Raw genomic sequence first — 13,488 nt, forward strand, 5'->3', positions numbered from 1 at the left:
CCTGTCAGGGCGGTCATTGGTGGTAGCTGGGTACCATCTAGTTCTTCTGGTCTCAGGCTGATGAAGTCTCTGGTTTATGTGGCCCTTTCTGTCTCCTGGGTAGATACTTTTCAGGTTAAATTTTTAACCTCACGGTGGGATGCTGCTTCTATTTTCCATGTTCCACAGTGGAACAAACTACAGTCTCCATGGAAACAGTGAAAAGCCCTAGCGGAATTATTTTAAGAAATAAATTTGCTAATTTTGGACTATTATAATTCTTAGATTATAATTTATGTTTATAATTCTTAGAATTGTTTTCATGTTCCTAAATCTGTGTAGCATGAAAGATTTTTGAAAAATAAATTTATTCTTAAAAAATTTGGATTTCCGGAATACTACAAAGAACTCTCATATTCTCTTCACCCAGATTCCCCAGTCTTTCCCTATGTTTCATGCCCTTGACCATTTTTATTAAAAATGCAGACCTTACATGATAGAGGATGACCCTCTATTTCCTCACAACCAGACTCAGGTCATTCACCCTTGTCAGGATTACCACAGAACTGATACTCTGCTCTTCTCAGTGTATCCCATAAGGAGGCACGTGTTGACCCATCCCATCACTGGTGATGTTAACCTTGATAACTGGACATGTTGATATCTGCCCAGTTTCGCCACATTAAATTTACTTTTTTCCTTTTGATATAGAGCAGTATTTTGTGGGAGGGTATTCTGAGAGAATACTAATATCCTGTTCATCATCAAATCTTCAGTAATTAGCCTTGACATTGAAGACCTCCACCTGAATCAGCCACCACTCCAGTGGTTGTCAAACGGTGATTGTCTACTGTGATCATTCCTTCTATATTTGTTAGTTAGCTGCTATAAGGAAGGGCTTTCACTTCTCTAATTTATCTATTGATTCGTTTATTTATCTTAATATGGACTCATGTATTCCTGCGTTATTCAGTGAATTGTAGTCTGTTACTATCATTATTTATTTTGATGCTCAAATTATTTTTACTTTGGGCAGTGGGAACCCTTCAGGTTGACTTCTAGATCCCTTTGTCATGTCCCCATCATTCACTGAACATTTCCCTGCTTTCTGGAACAGTAAGATGTGCCAGGCTCATCTTGTACTTGCCCTGCCCTGCACTGGAATCAGCCATTTCTCCTATGAGCCCTGGTTCTTTTAGTGGAGGATAGTATTTAGAAACTGAGAGCTAATTGCTCATGACTCCTGAGGTATCATTGCCTCTAGGCTTTTTCAGCAGATAAAACCAGGAAATACACGTATGTATATGTACTCACACACACACACATCCTAAACTATTTCTCTGTCTATGTGTGATATATTTTAAAGCCATGAGTTCATGCCTATACTTCCAGTTTCAATCCAGCAACTCAGAATCCTTTCTAGCTTTTCCTTTCCCCATATTTAGAAATAACTTTTCCATCAGGGAGAAACTTGACTGCCATTATCCTCAGTATGTTTAATTTGTTCAATCAGTTTGCCTATTTGCTCAACGTAACTAGTCTCCCAAGATTCTTTTTTTACCATTGTATCTCACCATCTGCTTTCGTATGTTGTACCTATCTCCTTAAGGTTTACTTTCTGATATAGGGTCATACTAATTTAGCTACAACTTTATTTACCCATCCTCTCGTCCTTCCCTCCTATTAACAGTAAGGAAACTCCTTTTTTCTAAAACGAATCCCTTCAATCTGGCTTTGGATTTCATTTCTCCCGAATAGGAAAGAAAAACAAATCAAAGTTTTTGTAGCCTCTTTAATTTTCAACCCAAATTTCTATCTGTAGAGAATATTACAGTTTTTACACTGTATATGGCAGGCTATATCCTCTACCACTCCAACTCCCCATCCTCCCCTTGCCTCCCCTACCCTTCCACTTTCCTCCCACCTCCTGCCACTGTGGTCAAGATTCCTGTGATTGGCAATCTGATGATAAGCCAGATAAAACTGAGTCAGGTGAAAGTAGGATATCAAATGTAAGGACTCTAATTTCCCTGCTTTATATTGGAAACAAGATTACAGTAGAGATTCTTATATTGAAAATGTTTTAAATATGGCACTTATTTTAAAAATGTGAAAAGCAGAAAAGTCAAGGGGAAAAAAAACTCACCTACCACCTAAAGATAACCACAGTTAACATTTTGATGGCTGTCCTTCCAGTCTTTTTTTCTATACATATTTATTTTTATTTAATTTCTTAACACTGACAGATTTATGTCTGTGATAAGCAAAAAGAATTTGGTCAGCTAACATTCAGGAAACTGGATTTTTTCCAGTTAAAATGTATTTTCTTGAGAGTATATTCTTTTAAGTGTTTTATGACCTTAGTTTCCCTTTTTCAAATCATTTTCTTAAAAGTCAAGATACATCTGAAAGATCTCAGAATTGTGACGTGCAATTTAAAGCAAAGCGTGAATTTTTAATGAGTGGTTTGCCAGATTTGTTGAAACGACAGATTGCAAAGAAAGCAGCTGCCCTGGACGCATACAATACAGCAAGTACCCGTTTCCAGAGAGTTGTTCATATTCAACAAAAAGATGATGGTAAGTTTGTTTATTATTTTTGAATATTTACTCTTCAGATGTTAGAAGTAATATGAAACTACATGAATCGGTTAAAGGTAAGGCTAAGGTTGAAATATAATGATGGTTTTAGTAGGAATTTCAAGTGTATGTTTCATCCTGTTCCTCAGCCTAGGACTCACTTTACTGGAGGGGGGATGGTGTAGGAGGGAGGGCAGGGAAACTAAAGGCATCCTTACCCCTTCTTCCAGATATCACAGGCAAATGTGAGTGACCAGAGAGGCAATGTGTTCTAAAAGGAACGTAGCTCCTTTCTGAAATCATAACCCATCTCTGAGCCCAGAAGATCTCTAGTCTTTGATCTGTCTATTGTTGAGTGGTCGGAGGAAGTCTGTTTGCCTCCCTTTCAGAACAGCTTTTGCTGTTTAGTACCATATAAGTGTTTTCTGGAATACGTAGGTAACAAGTAGCAGTGTTTCATTGCTCCAGTTCACTCCTTTCTCACATGCAGCATGTGCAAAAGTGAGCTGTTTGCACAAGTCTCTTGTACAGTGGTATTAGCCTGATCATAATCTAATTCTGCTTGGATCCAAATCCTATTTGCAACCACAATCTTACTTTACTTATAGCTTATAATCACTGATAATGTACGAAGCCTGTATCTTTAATTGGTCATGGCTCCTACCTAGAGCTCTTCTTGTCAGTACAGAAATGGTTATATTCTCTTCAGCTGGCTTTGCAGTTTGGTTCAGTACACTCCCTCTCGCCATGAAATTCTGCACTGTACTCTTTTTTCTTTTCCTTTTGAATTTTGTTTAGCAAATCTTTCTAGTAATCGCATCTGTTTTATTTCCCATTCGGCTAACAGCCGTTCAATTGATGAATCCTTTCTTACTATCTCTACTAGCCCAGTTGTATATAGCATTTTCTAATAATATGTTCAACTACAGAAATTAGTTATGCTTTTCTTCCATAAAATTGATAAGCCCATTTTCATAGGAGCACCACTGTAAAACTTAACATATCTATTTATATATGAGCAGATGAGGGAAGCACAGAGGGAACCTCTCTTTCTTAGTACCTTTAGAGTTATTGAACACTTACATTGTCTGGAACTCTGCCAAGCACTTCATGTACATGCCTAGTTTAATCTCCCTAACAACTCCAGGAGGTTGAGTATTATAATTGTCATCCCCACTTTACAGATGAGGTAACTAAGGTTTAGGATCTTGCCCATGATCACATAGGCAGTAAGTGGCAGAGCCCGGATTTGAATCCAAGTCTACCTGACTTCAAAGTTCAGACTTTGAGCCAGGGTGCTGACTGGCCCTAAAATTTTTACCTTGCATATCAAGGTTGAATTAAAAAGAAAAGAAAGTTTGCTAATATTTGGTCACTTTTAACAATTGGGAGAGAAGACTAGCTAATTTTTATTAATTATATTTGTTGGAAGTGAGGATTTTGTTCCCCATTCAGTCATTTGGGTTTTGGTACTTTTCTGTATTTATGTAGCTGTTGTAAAGTCTCTTAATGTTTACATATTTAGCATTCAATAAATGGATGGTATGTAAATGAAATTAAGATAATTTTTCTGTTTTCCTTTAGAGTGCCGTTTATGGCATTTGACACCACCCTCTTGTCCTCTCTTAACTAAATTTAAAGAACTGAACACTAAAGTAATAGATGTCTCAAAATGTGCTATTGCTCTTGGTGAATTTTCAACATTGAATTCAAATTTGAAAAGCAGTAGTTCAGCTGTTGTGGTAAGTATTAGAGAGGTTAACCGTTGTAGTGTTTCTTTCACATTTTTCACAGGAAAAAAAATGAGTGCCTACTGTTATAGTCTAGAGTTCATTTTTTCCAGCCTAATTTTAAGAATAAATACTAATTGAAGTATGTATCGCTTTTAAATATTCATGGAGCTTTAAAAACATTTTAAGAATTAATGATTGCCAGTTTCAAAGAAATATTAAATTATATATCATATTTATAAGTCTGTATTATAATGCAATAAATGTGTAAGGTATAGTAAGCTGAAAGAGAACAACAAAAATTTGAGCTCAGTCTTTCAAAAGCTATGTTAATGCAGCTTTGCTATCAAGGGTGTATTTACTGACTAAAGCTACTCCTACATTAACAATGACTTACAATAGACAGAAAGTGGCTGGTGGTATTATAATTAATATTAGTAGATGATCTAGGTCTTTTATTCAGCATTTTATCTTTGTTGCAGTTTATGGGAACAAGGAAGGATTTTACTGAAGAAGTAAGGAATCTTTTGCTGGAGGAGATTAGGTGGTCAAATTCTGAATTTTCTTTGAAAAATTATTTCCCTTTGCTTCTGAAAAAACGAACTGAGCACTCAGGACTTTCTGAATGTCTTGGTAAACAAGGTTAGTGATAATTATTATCATTTTTGTTAAAATTTTCAGTTTTGAAAACATGAAGACTTAGCCGTTGACTCTTGGAAGTAGTTGCCAGAAACAGAACTTTGCTCATAGCTGGCAGGGAGAATTGTACAACTGAAATAAAAGCATCTTGTGTCATTCAGTGTTGGCTCCTGCCAGCTTCCAGAGATGCCAACCCAAACACAGCTTTAATTATATTAAAATATTAATCATTCATTTAAGGAAAGCCCTAGATGAGATGATTATAACTTGTATGAAAAACAGTCTAAATATCTTTGCCAGCTTGATTTCAGTATGCCATGTTTGATTGTTGCCTTTATATTTTATAGTGATAAGACTACTGGATATTTTGAAATGATACTAAGATTGTAGTTGTTGTTGTTAGTTGTTGTTGAGTCAATTCCATCTTATGACGACCTCATGTGTACACAGGAGAATTGCTCCACAGAGTTTTCAAGGCTGTGACCTTTTGAAGCAGATCACCAGGCCTGTCTTCCGAGGCCCTCTGGGTGGGTTAGAAATGCCAGTCTTTCGGCTAGTAGTTGAGTGCTTAATCATTTGCTCTCTCCAGGATTCTGATATTAAGATTATACCAAAAAACCAAACACATTGCCATCAAATCGATTCTGACTCATAGTGACCCTATAGGACAGAGTAGAACTGCCCCGTAGGGTTTCTAAGGCTGTAATCTTTACGGGAGCAGACGGCCGTGTCTTTCTCCTGCAGAGTCACTGGTGGGTTTGAAATGCTGACCTTTTGGGTAGCAGCCAAAGGATTTAATGACTGCACCCTCTTATTAAGATTCTAGGGTATTAAAAATTGTTTTTTGTTGATTAGTAAGTACATGCCTATCTGTAATTGTCCAAATAGAAAGCCCACAACTAGAACCCAACGTTAATCAAAAAGAAACCAAAAGGAAACGAGTGGAAACCGAAAATCATAAGTCAAAAAGAAAGAAACCAAATGAATATTCAGGAAGTCCAAAAAAGACAAGTGGGAAACTTGAAGAACGTGGCAGAAGAAACAACTCCTCTGGGATAAAGTTAGATTCTTCCAAAGGTATATTTTTTAAAACATCCAAGAAGAAACAAACCACTTTAAGTATAACATGTAAAGTGGAAATAGAAGGAGTAGAAGATTTTGATATTCTAATAATAGATGATGACAAAGAATCTACACCAGAAGTAGCTTGTATTCCTGGTAAATTAGATTTTCTCCCTCTGGACCTAAAATTCTTCTGGTTTTTTTGTTTTTTTGTTTTTTGTTTTTTTTTTGGTTTTAACGCAGAGAAGTTTATTTCCTCACAGTCAAGTAGGCTAAAAGTCCAAATTCAGGGCGTTAGCTCCAGGGGAAGGCTTTTTCTCTATATCGGTCTTCTTCTGATCGGTGTTCCCCCAGACTAGGAGCTTGTCTGCTCAGGGACCCTGGTCCAAAGGACGCGCTCTGCTCCTGGCACTGCCCTCTTGATGGTATGAGGTCCTCTCTTCTGTTTTTTAACCTCTCATTTTTTCCCTCACTCTTTTAATATACGCTCGTTGCAATATTCCAATAATATATATATGTGTAAAATAAGGTATAAAAGCTTCACTAGTTAGAGATAAGCACAGTTAACAGATTGGTATTTAGTCTTTGATTTTTCTGTGCTTCTAAACTATGTATTTTTTTTTTAAACCTGGGAACATACTATATACATTACCTGTTTCACATCTCTCTGACAGGTTTCTATTTAGTTTATATAGTTTCATAAAGTTTTTCCATTGAATCGATCCATCCATTTATGTAGCTTTATAGTATGTGTTGATATCGGTAAGGCAGATCTCCTATCATTATTTATTTTATTGTGGCAAAATATATATAACATACAACTTGCCATTTTAACTGTTTTTAAGTGTACAATTCAGTAGAATTTATTACATTCATGATAACTTTGCAGTCATAATTATTTCCAAAATTTTTCATCACCCCAAACAGCTCTCTGTACCCATTAAACAATAACTCTTCATTCCCCCATCTCCGCAGTCCCTGGTAACCTCTCGTCTGCTTTCTGTCTCTGTGAACTTGCCTATTCTAGATATTTCATGTAAGTGATGTGAGGTAAGGGGCTAACTTCATTCTTTTGCATATGGAAATCCAGTTGTCCCAGCACTGTTGAAGAGACTATTCTTTCGCTATTAAATAGTCTTGGCATTCTGGCTGAAAATCAATTAGCCATAGATGTATGGGTTTATTTCAGGACACTCAATTCTATTTTGTTGTCTATATTTCTATCCTTATGCCAGTACCACACTGTTTTGATTACTGTAACTTTGTAGTAAATTTTGAGATCAGGAAGTATGAGTCCTTCAACTTTGTTATTTTTTTCAAGATTTTTTGACTATTCAGAGCCACTTGCAATTCTGTATGAATTTGAGGATTGACTTTTCCGTCCCGCAAAAACGGCTGTTGGAATTTTGATGGGGATTGCCTTGAATCTATAGATTGCTCTGGGTAGTATTGACATCTTGGTAATACTAGTCTTCCAATCCATGAACATAGGATGTCTTTCCATTTATTTAGGTCATCTTTAATTTCTTTTAGCAGTGTTTTGTAGTTTTCAGTCCATAAGGCTTTTACCTGCTTATTTAATCTTTTTTTTTTTAAACTATTTTCATGTTTTACTAAATGAACTGTCATGTTTCCCCACCCCCAAAAAATCCTATTGGGATTTTGATTTTGCATTAGTTTATGGATTCATTTGGAGTGACTTGGCATCTTTACAATATCCAGTCTTCTCAGTGAGGAGTGTAGCATATCCCTCCATTTACCCAGCTTAACTTTCTAGGATATTTTAATCAGTTTTCTTTTCAGTGGTCAAAAGTAAGCTCCACTAAAGATTATGTGCCTTTGCTCTTTAGACTATTGTTTCTAATGCTACAAATTGTTTTTCATGTTTCATATTTCTTGAGTGATTATTAAACATTTAAATGTTTACTTTTAAACCTCACTTTCATGACCCTTTATGGTGGTTAGTTTTTTAAGAGGGATGTACTTCAGTGTGAAGAATTTTAAATGTCAAGTTTTTAATTTGCCTGCTTGGCATTTTGTAAATATAAATATTTATACAAATACCTATGGTTATATTGTAATAATATTGTAAATATAAGTTATGAATATATATTTATGTCAAGAAAAGAATGTCTTAATATATATTTTTTGCTTTAGATTCTGGAATTGAAGACATGCTTTGGACAGAAAAGTATCAACCTCAGAACTCCAGTGAACTCATAGGCAATGAACTAGCCATAAAAAAGTTACATAGGTTTGTAAAATTTGTAAAGGAATTGAGAAATAGTTGATGAAACTAGTTTTACTATTTAGTATTTTTATTTATATTAAAATTAAAAAATTATAAAGTAATACATTATATGGTAAAATCTTTTTTAAAAACACAGAAGAATTCTAATAGAGGTAACCTCTATTAAAGGTTTAGTTTCTTCCTTCTTGACAGATGGGATCATATCAGTACTAATAAGGGTCCACATTCCCCTGTCTACAATTCCCAAATACAAAAAGTTCTGAAAACTGGAAGTTTAAAGTTTGTTATGGTTTTTATCTATCCCACTTAGTAGGAATTCATATATTTTTAGAAATAGAAATATTAAGTGATTTTGGATGTACTGCTGCAGACTCCATTAGGGGTATTATGTAATATGTGGTCTATGTACCTTTCTAATACCTGAAAAATTCTGAATTTTAAAACTCATCTGGCCCAAAAGATTTGAGATGAGGAATACTGGACCTTTAATAATAACTAACTGTACGAACTTCACACTGTTTTAAGTACTTACACTGTTCTTAGCTTATTTAATCCTTAAAACAACCCTATAAAAATAAATACTATTGCTCTTATCTCATAGATGAGGAAACTGAGGTCCAGAGAGATTGTTATTTGCCTAAGATCACACAGCTAGGAAGTGGTGAAGCTGGGATTTAATCTCCAGACTAAAACTTAAGCTTTCTGCTTATACTTAGCATTGTATGTTAAACATCTTCCATGTCATCCCAAAATCTACCTCAGTTATTTTTAATTGTTATGTAGTATTATATGATGTTGTTGTTAGTGGCCGTTGAGTCAGTTCCGACTCATGGCGACCCCATGTGTATCAGAGTAGAACTATGCTTCATAGGTTTTCAGTGGCTGATTTTTTGGAAGTAGATTCCCAGGCCTGCCTTCTGAGGCATCTCTGGGTGGACTTGAACCTCCAGCCTTTTGATTGGCAGTCGAGTGTATTAACGATTTTCACTACCCAGGGACTTCTTTCTCATATGAATGTACCATGATGTACCTTTTTCCCTACTGATGTACTTTTAGGTTTTTCCTCTTAGAATCTAATATAAACAATGGTGCAGTAAATGTCCTTGTACTTATAATCTTATATTTAGGCAAAAATTAACTTCATTTTAAAATATTCACACCCATGTAAAAATATTTTATTTAGTTGATTCAGAAGCACTGTGGAGACCTTAAAAACTAGCAAAAGGCCATAACTTCCTCCAATAGTTATTTTAATATATAGTCTAAGAGAGATTTATATTCTGTGAATTATTATTAACATACATTTTCTTACGGTAGTTGGTTGAAAGACTGGAAAAGAAGAGCTGAAGTGGAAGAAAGACAAAATTTGAAGGGAAAAAAGGATGAGAAACAGGAAGGTATTTTGTCATTTTTTTCACCGTTTCACCAGATGTTTTCAGAATTAGATTAGCAATGAAGTTTTATAAACTTTCTTAATTGGTATTTCACATTTGGTTTTCTAGTTTTTGTAATTAAAATTTCCAGCACTTATTGGCCAGAAGTTTTGTGATTTGATCATTGGGTTTTGTGAGGTAGAATTGCTGCCTGCGCAATTATCATTTTATGTGCATTTGAATAATTTTTCAGACCCATCGGACAGCATAGATTTTAAAGAAAGTTCAGATGATGAAGAGACTCGTCTTTGCAATACTGTTCTCATAACAGGGCCAACTGGAGTGGGGAAAACTGCTGCAGTGTACGCCTGCGCTCATGAGCTTGGATTTAAGGTTAGTAATAGGTAAGATGGAGAATATATTCATGTATAATTACCCTTGAATTAAAATAAAACATAAACCATTCTCCCTTTTTTCAAATATTGTTCTTTTAGATATTTGAAGTGAATGCCTCTTCTCAGCGCAGTGGTAGACAAATTTTATCTCAACTGAAAGAAGCCACTCAGTCCCATCAAGTAGATAAGCAAGGTGTGAACTCACAAAAACCTTGTTTTTTCAGTAGCTACAACATAGGCAGGTCACCAAGTAAGTAAACTTTTCCTAAGCCATAACTATTTGGGGAGAAAAAAGTCTAAGAAAAAAAATTTTAATTATCAGTATTTTTGTCATTAAGTTTTTGTCTTCTACACGTACACATACTTTTTTTTCCTTTCTGTTTTAAAACAAATCTCAAGACCATCATATCACTCCACCCATAAATACTTCAATATTTATCTCTAACTAATAAGGGCTTTTTTAAAAAACATAACTACAATGTCATTATCAGACCTAACAAAATTAACTGTATCCCTTAATGTCATCTAATATACAGTCTGATTTCAGTTTTCTGTTGTTTCAAATTGTTTGTTCAAATCAGGATCCAAACAAGATCCCTGTTTTATATTTGATTCATGTTTCTTAAGTTTCTTTTTATCTTTATAACAATTCCCTCATCCATTCCTTCCATGCCATTCATTTATTTGTTGAAGAACCTGGGTCATTTGTCATGGAATTTTTCACATCTTGCATTTAGCTGATGGTATCCTCAGGGTATTGTTTAACATATTTCTGCTTCTTTGGATACCTTTTTTGATTGGATGTCAGGTACCTTCTTTGGATAATTTTTTATTGGGTGTCAGACTTGGTGAATTTTACCTTGTTGGGTGTTACATATTTCTGTATTCCTGTAACTGTTCTTGAGTTTTTTTCTGAGACACAGTTAAGTTATTTGCAAAGTGTGATCTTTTCAGGTGTTGCTTTTAAGCTGTGGTAGGTGAAACCAGAGCAACATTTAGTCTAGACCTAATTTTGTCCCACTCCTGAGGCGAAACCCTTCTGAGTACTCTATCCAATGCCCCATGAATGATGAGGTTTTTCACTCTGACTGGTGAGAAGAATATTCCCAGCTATCTGTAAGCCTCAGAAATTGTTTCCTCTAATCCTTAGCCAATCAGTACTCAGCTGAAGATTTAGGGGACCCTCTGTAGATTTTCAGAGCTCTCTCTGTGCAGCCCTCTTCTTTTCAGTGCTCTCTTTGTGAATTCTAGCAGACTTGGTCTCCACAGATTCCTAGTTTCATCTCCTCAACTGAGGGAGACCTCCAGCCTCCTCCTGTGTTCCTGCTCCCCACTGTGGCCTGGAACTCTTAAGTTAATAAGCTAGGGTGTTCTAGAGTTTACCTTGTTAGTTTCTTGTCTCTCAGGTATCACTGTTCTTTGTTGTATGATGTCCGAAGTTGAAAAAAGCATTGTTTCATGTATTATATCCAGGCTTTTTTTTTTTTTCACTTTCAGATGGGAGGGTAAGTCCAGTCCTAGTTACTGTACTACTGTATCTTGGCCAAAAGCAAAATCCTTTTTTTTTTTTGGTGGTAATTCATATTGTCCTATTTATGTCCTTTTGATATAGTCTCAGTAGTTGTTAATATTTTCTTTCTGGTGTGTCAAGGTGTCCCAGACCCATCTTATTCATTTCTTGTCCCAGAATTGTAATGAGCTATTTCTCCAAAGAGCTGATTCTTTTGGTGGAAAATTCTTTAAGTAGAATATAACAATAAAATTTAGCCAAGTACTTACTGTCATAAAGTAAATTTAGCATGTGTTTTCTAAAACCAGTCTTTTGACTGATGTCAGTCACTAATTGAACAATTCTTGGTCTATGTCAAAATAAGAAAAATAAGAACAAAATAGACGTTTTTCATAAACTGAAATTTATTAAATATAAGAAATATTTTTTATATTAAGATTATGTCCCTTTTACCTTGTGTTGAAATGTCCTATTTTTATGAAATGACGGTTATGTGTAGTATAGCTTTTTCAAAAACCCATATCATTTCCCAAGTATGTTTTTAGAGATTCTAATGCTCTATCAAGTCTAAGAACCAAAAAAAAAAGTCTTCTGTAGTTTGCACAGTGTCATGCTAATGTATGTACACCCACTCCTCAATTATTGACATGGTTAGGTTCCAAAGACTAGGTCATTATGTGAAAATCGGCATTATGGGAAAATGGAGGATGATCACATCAGATTACAAAATGGAGGGTGACTATATCATTACATAACTGCCAGACCACTAAGGATCATGGCCCAGGCAAGTTGACACATAACCTTAACCATCACAGCCAGTGTTACTCTCGCCTCACACCTCAGCATTCATTACTGCCAGATGTACATCATTGATGCACACAACAGTTGGGTAGTAGATTTTTTACTATTATTGTAAATGCGAAATGTTGGATAACGAAATAGTCAATAAATGAGGAGTAGGTATATTGAGTATGACTTGTCCTTTACCTTCAATAAATTGACAGTTAAGATAATAAATACATCTGAAACAGCTAGTAAAAATAAATGCTGATTTATATGGTAACGAGTATAAATTTAATGGAATTCAGAGAAGGGTTAAAGTTATTGAAGAAGGCAGTGTGGGGTTGGGACTTGCTTTGGGCATTCAGGAATGTTTTGAGTTGATAGTGGTTGTCTCTGGGAAGTAGAGTATAGAGATGAATAGATTAGAGGATTGCAGTTTTTTATTCTATGTCTCTTATTTTAAAATACTAAGAAGTACATATATCTCTTTGATAAAAATACATATTAGAAAAAAACAATGTTTTGCATTCCAGAAAATGCAAAAGTAAAGGATGTAAGGGATTACAGATAAGATCGGTAGAAACAGGCACAGAGATGAAAATTTTTCAGTTAATCTGTTGAGCACCTATAATATCCAGGAGTTAAGGTAGAATCTATGGGAATGGGAGATACAGAAAAAAGAATAGGACACAATCATGGAATGTATACAGAAGATGGTATGTGAGGAAGATCCTTTTCTGAGGCCATATGATAATAATAATTAAGACATTAGGACTGAATCAAGGTACTGAGAGGGGAAAAAAGGCATATGCTCTGGAATAAAGATGATGGGCCTTCTGGAGGGTAGAGATCAGCCATTTATTTTTCAACTTTTTATCCATTCATAGTATCTCTGGAAAAACATTTATTTGCAATCAATTTACTGTGCGGCTAAGTTGACCTACAAAGTTCTGTGATGTGCTCAATCTGAACTGTTATTGATTTTCCTTCATCCTCTCTTGACCTCAGGCAGCGAAAGTCAGTGGAAGGATTGTCAACATTATTTGCTTCAAGAATGTGCACAAGAGTGTCTTTTCAAAATGAATGGTTTTACCTTCTGTACTGGTAGAATAAATACAGCAATATAATAGTATGTTAAGAGCATTTGTGTATAAGAATGAAAGAAAATTTCTATATCTTTTTTATTT

At 35.1% G+C, this 13,488-nt stretch overlaps 1 protein-coding gene across 1 annotated transcript in view; it reads left to right on the top strand.

The window, feature by feature from the left end:
• Positions 1-13,488, top strand: part of ATAD5 (ATPase family AAA domain containing 5) — a 49,136-nt gene that overhangs the window by 17,809 nt on the left and 17,839 nt on the right. The window contains exons 7-14 of the mRNA XM_004385396.2: positions 2,374-2,558; positions 4,143-4,300; positions 4,771-4,930; positions 5,816-6,004; positions 8,147-8,243; positions 9,558-9,637; positions 9,867-10,006; positions 10,108-10,258. Coding sequence (XP_004385453.1) covers positions 2,374-2,558; positions 4,143-4,300; positions 4,771-4,930; positions 5,816-6,004; positions 8,147-8,243; positions 9,558-9,637; positions 9,867-10,006; positions 10,108-10,258 — 1,160 coding nt within the window. The remainder of the gene's footprint in view (positions 1-2,373; positions 2,559-4,142; positions 4,301-4,770; positions 4,931-5,815; positions 6,005-8,146; positions 8,244-9,557; positions 9,638-9,866; positions 10,007-10,107; positions 10,259-13,488) is intronic.

The sequence above is a fragment of the Trichechus manatus genome, unplaced genomic scaffold (genome assembly GCF_000243295.1).
Source record: "Trichechus manatus latirostris isolate Lorelei unplaced genomic scaffold, TriManLat1.0 scaffold00138, whole genome shotgun sequence".
In the NCBI taxonomy this organism is placed as follows: domain Eukaryota; kingdom Metazoa; phylum Chordata; class Mammalia; order Sirenia; family Trichechidae; genus Trichechus; species Trichechus manatus.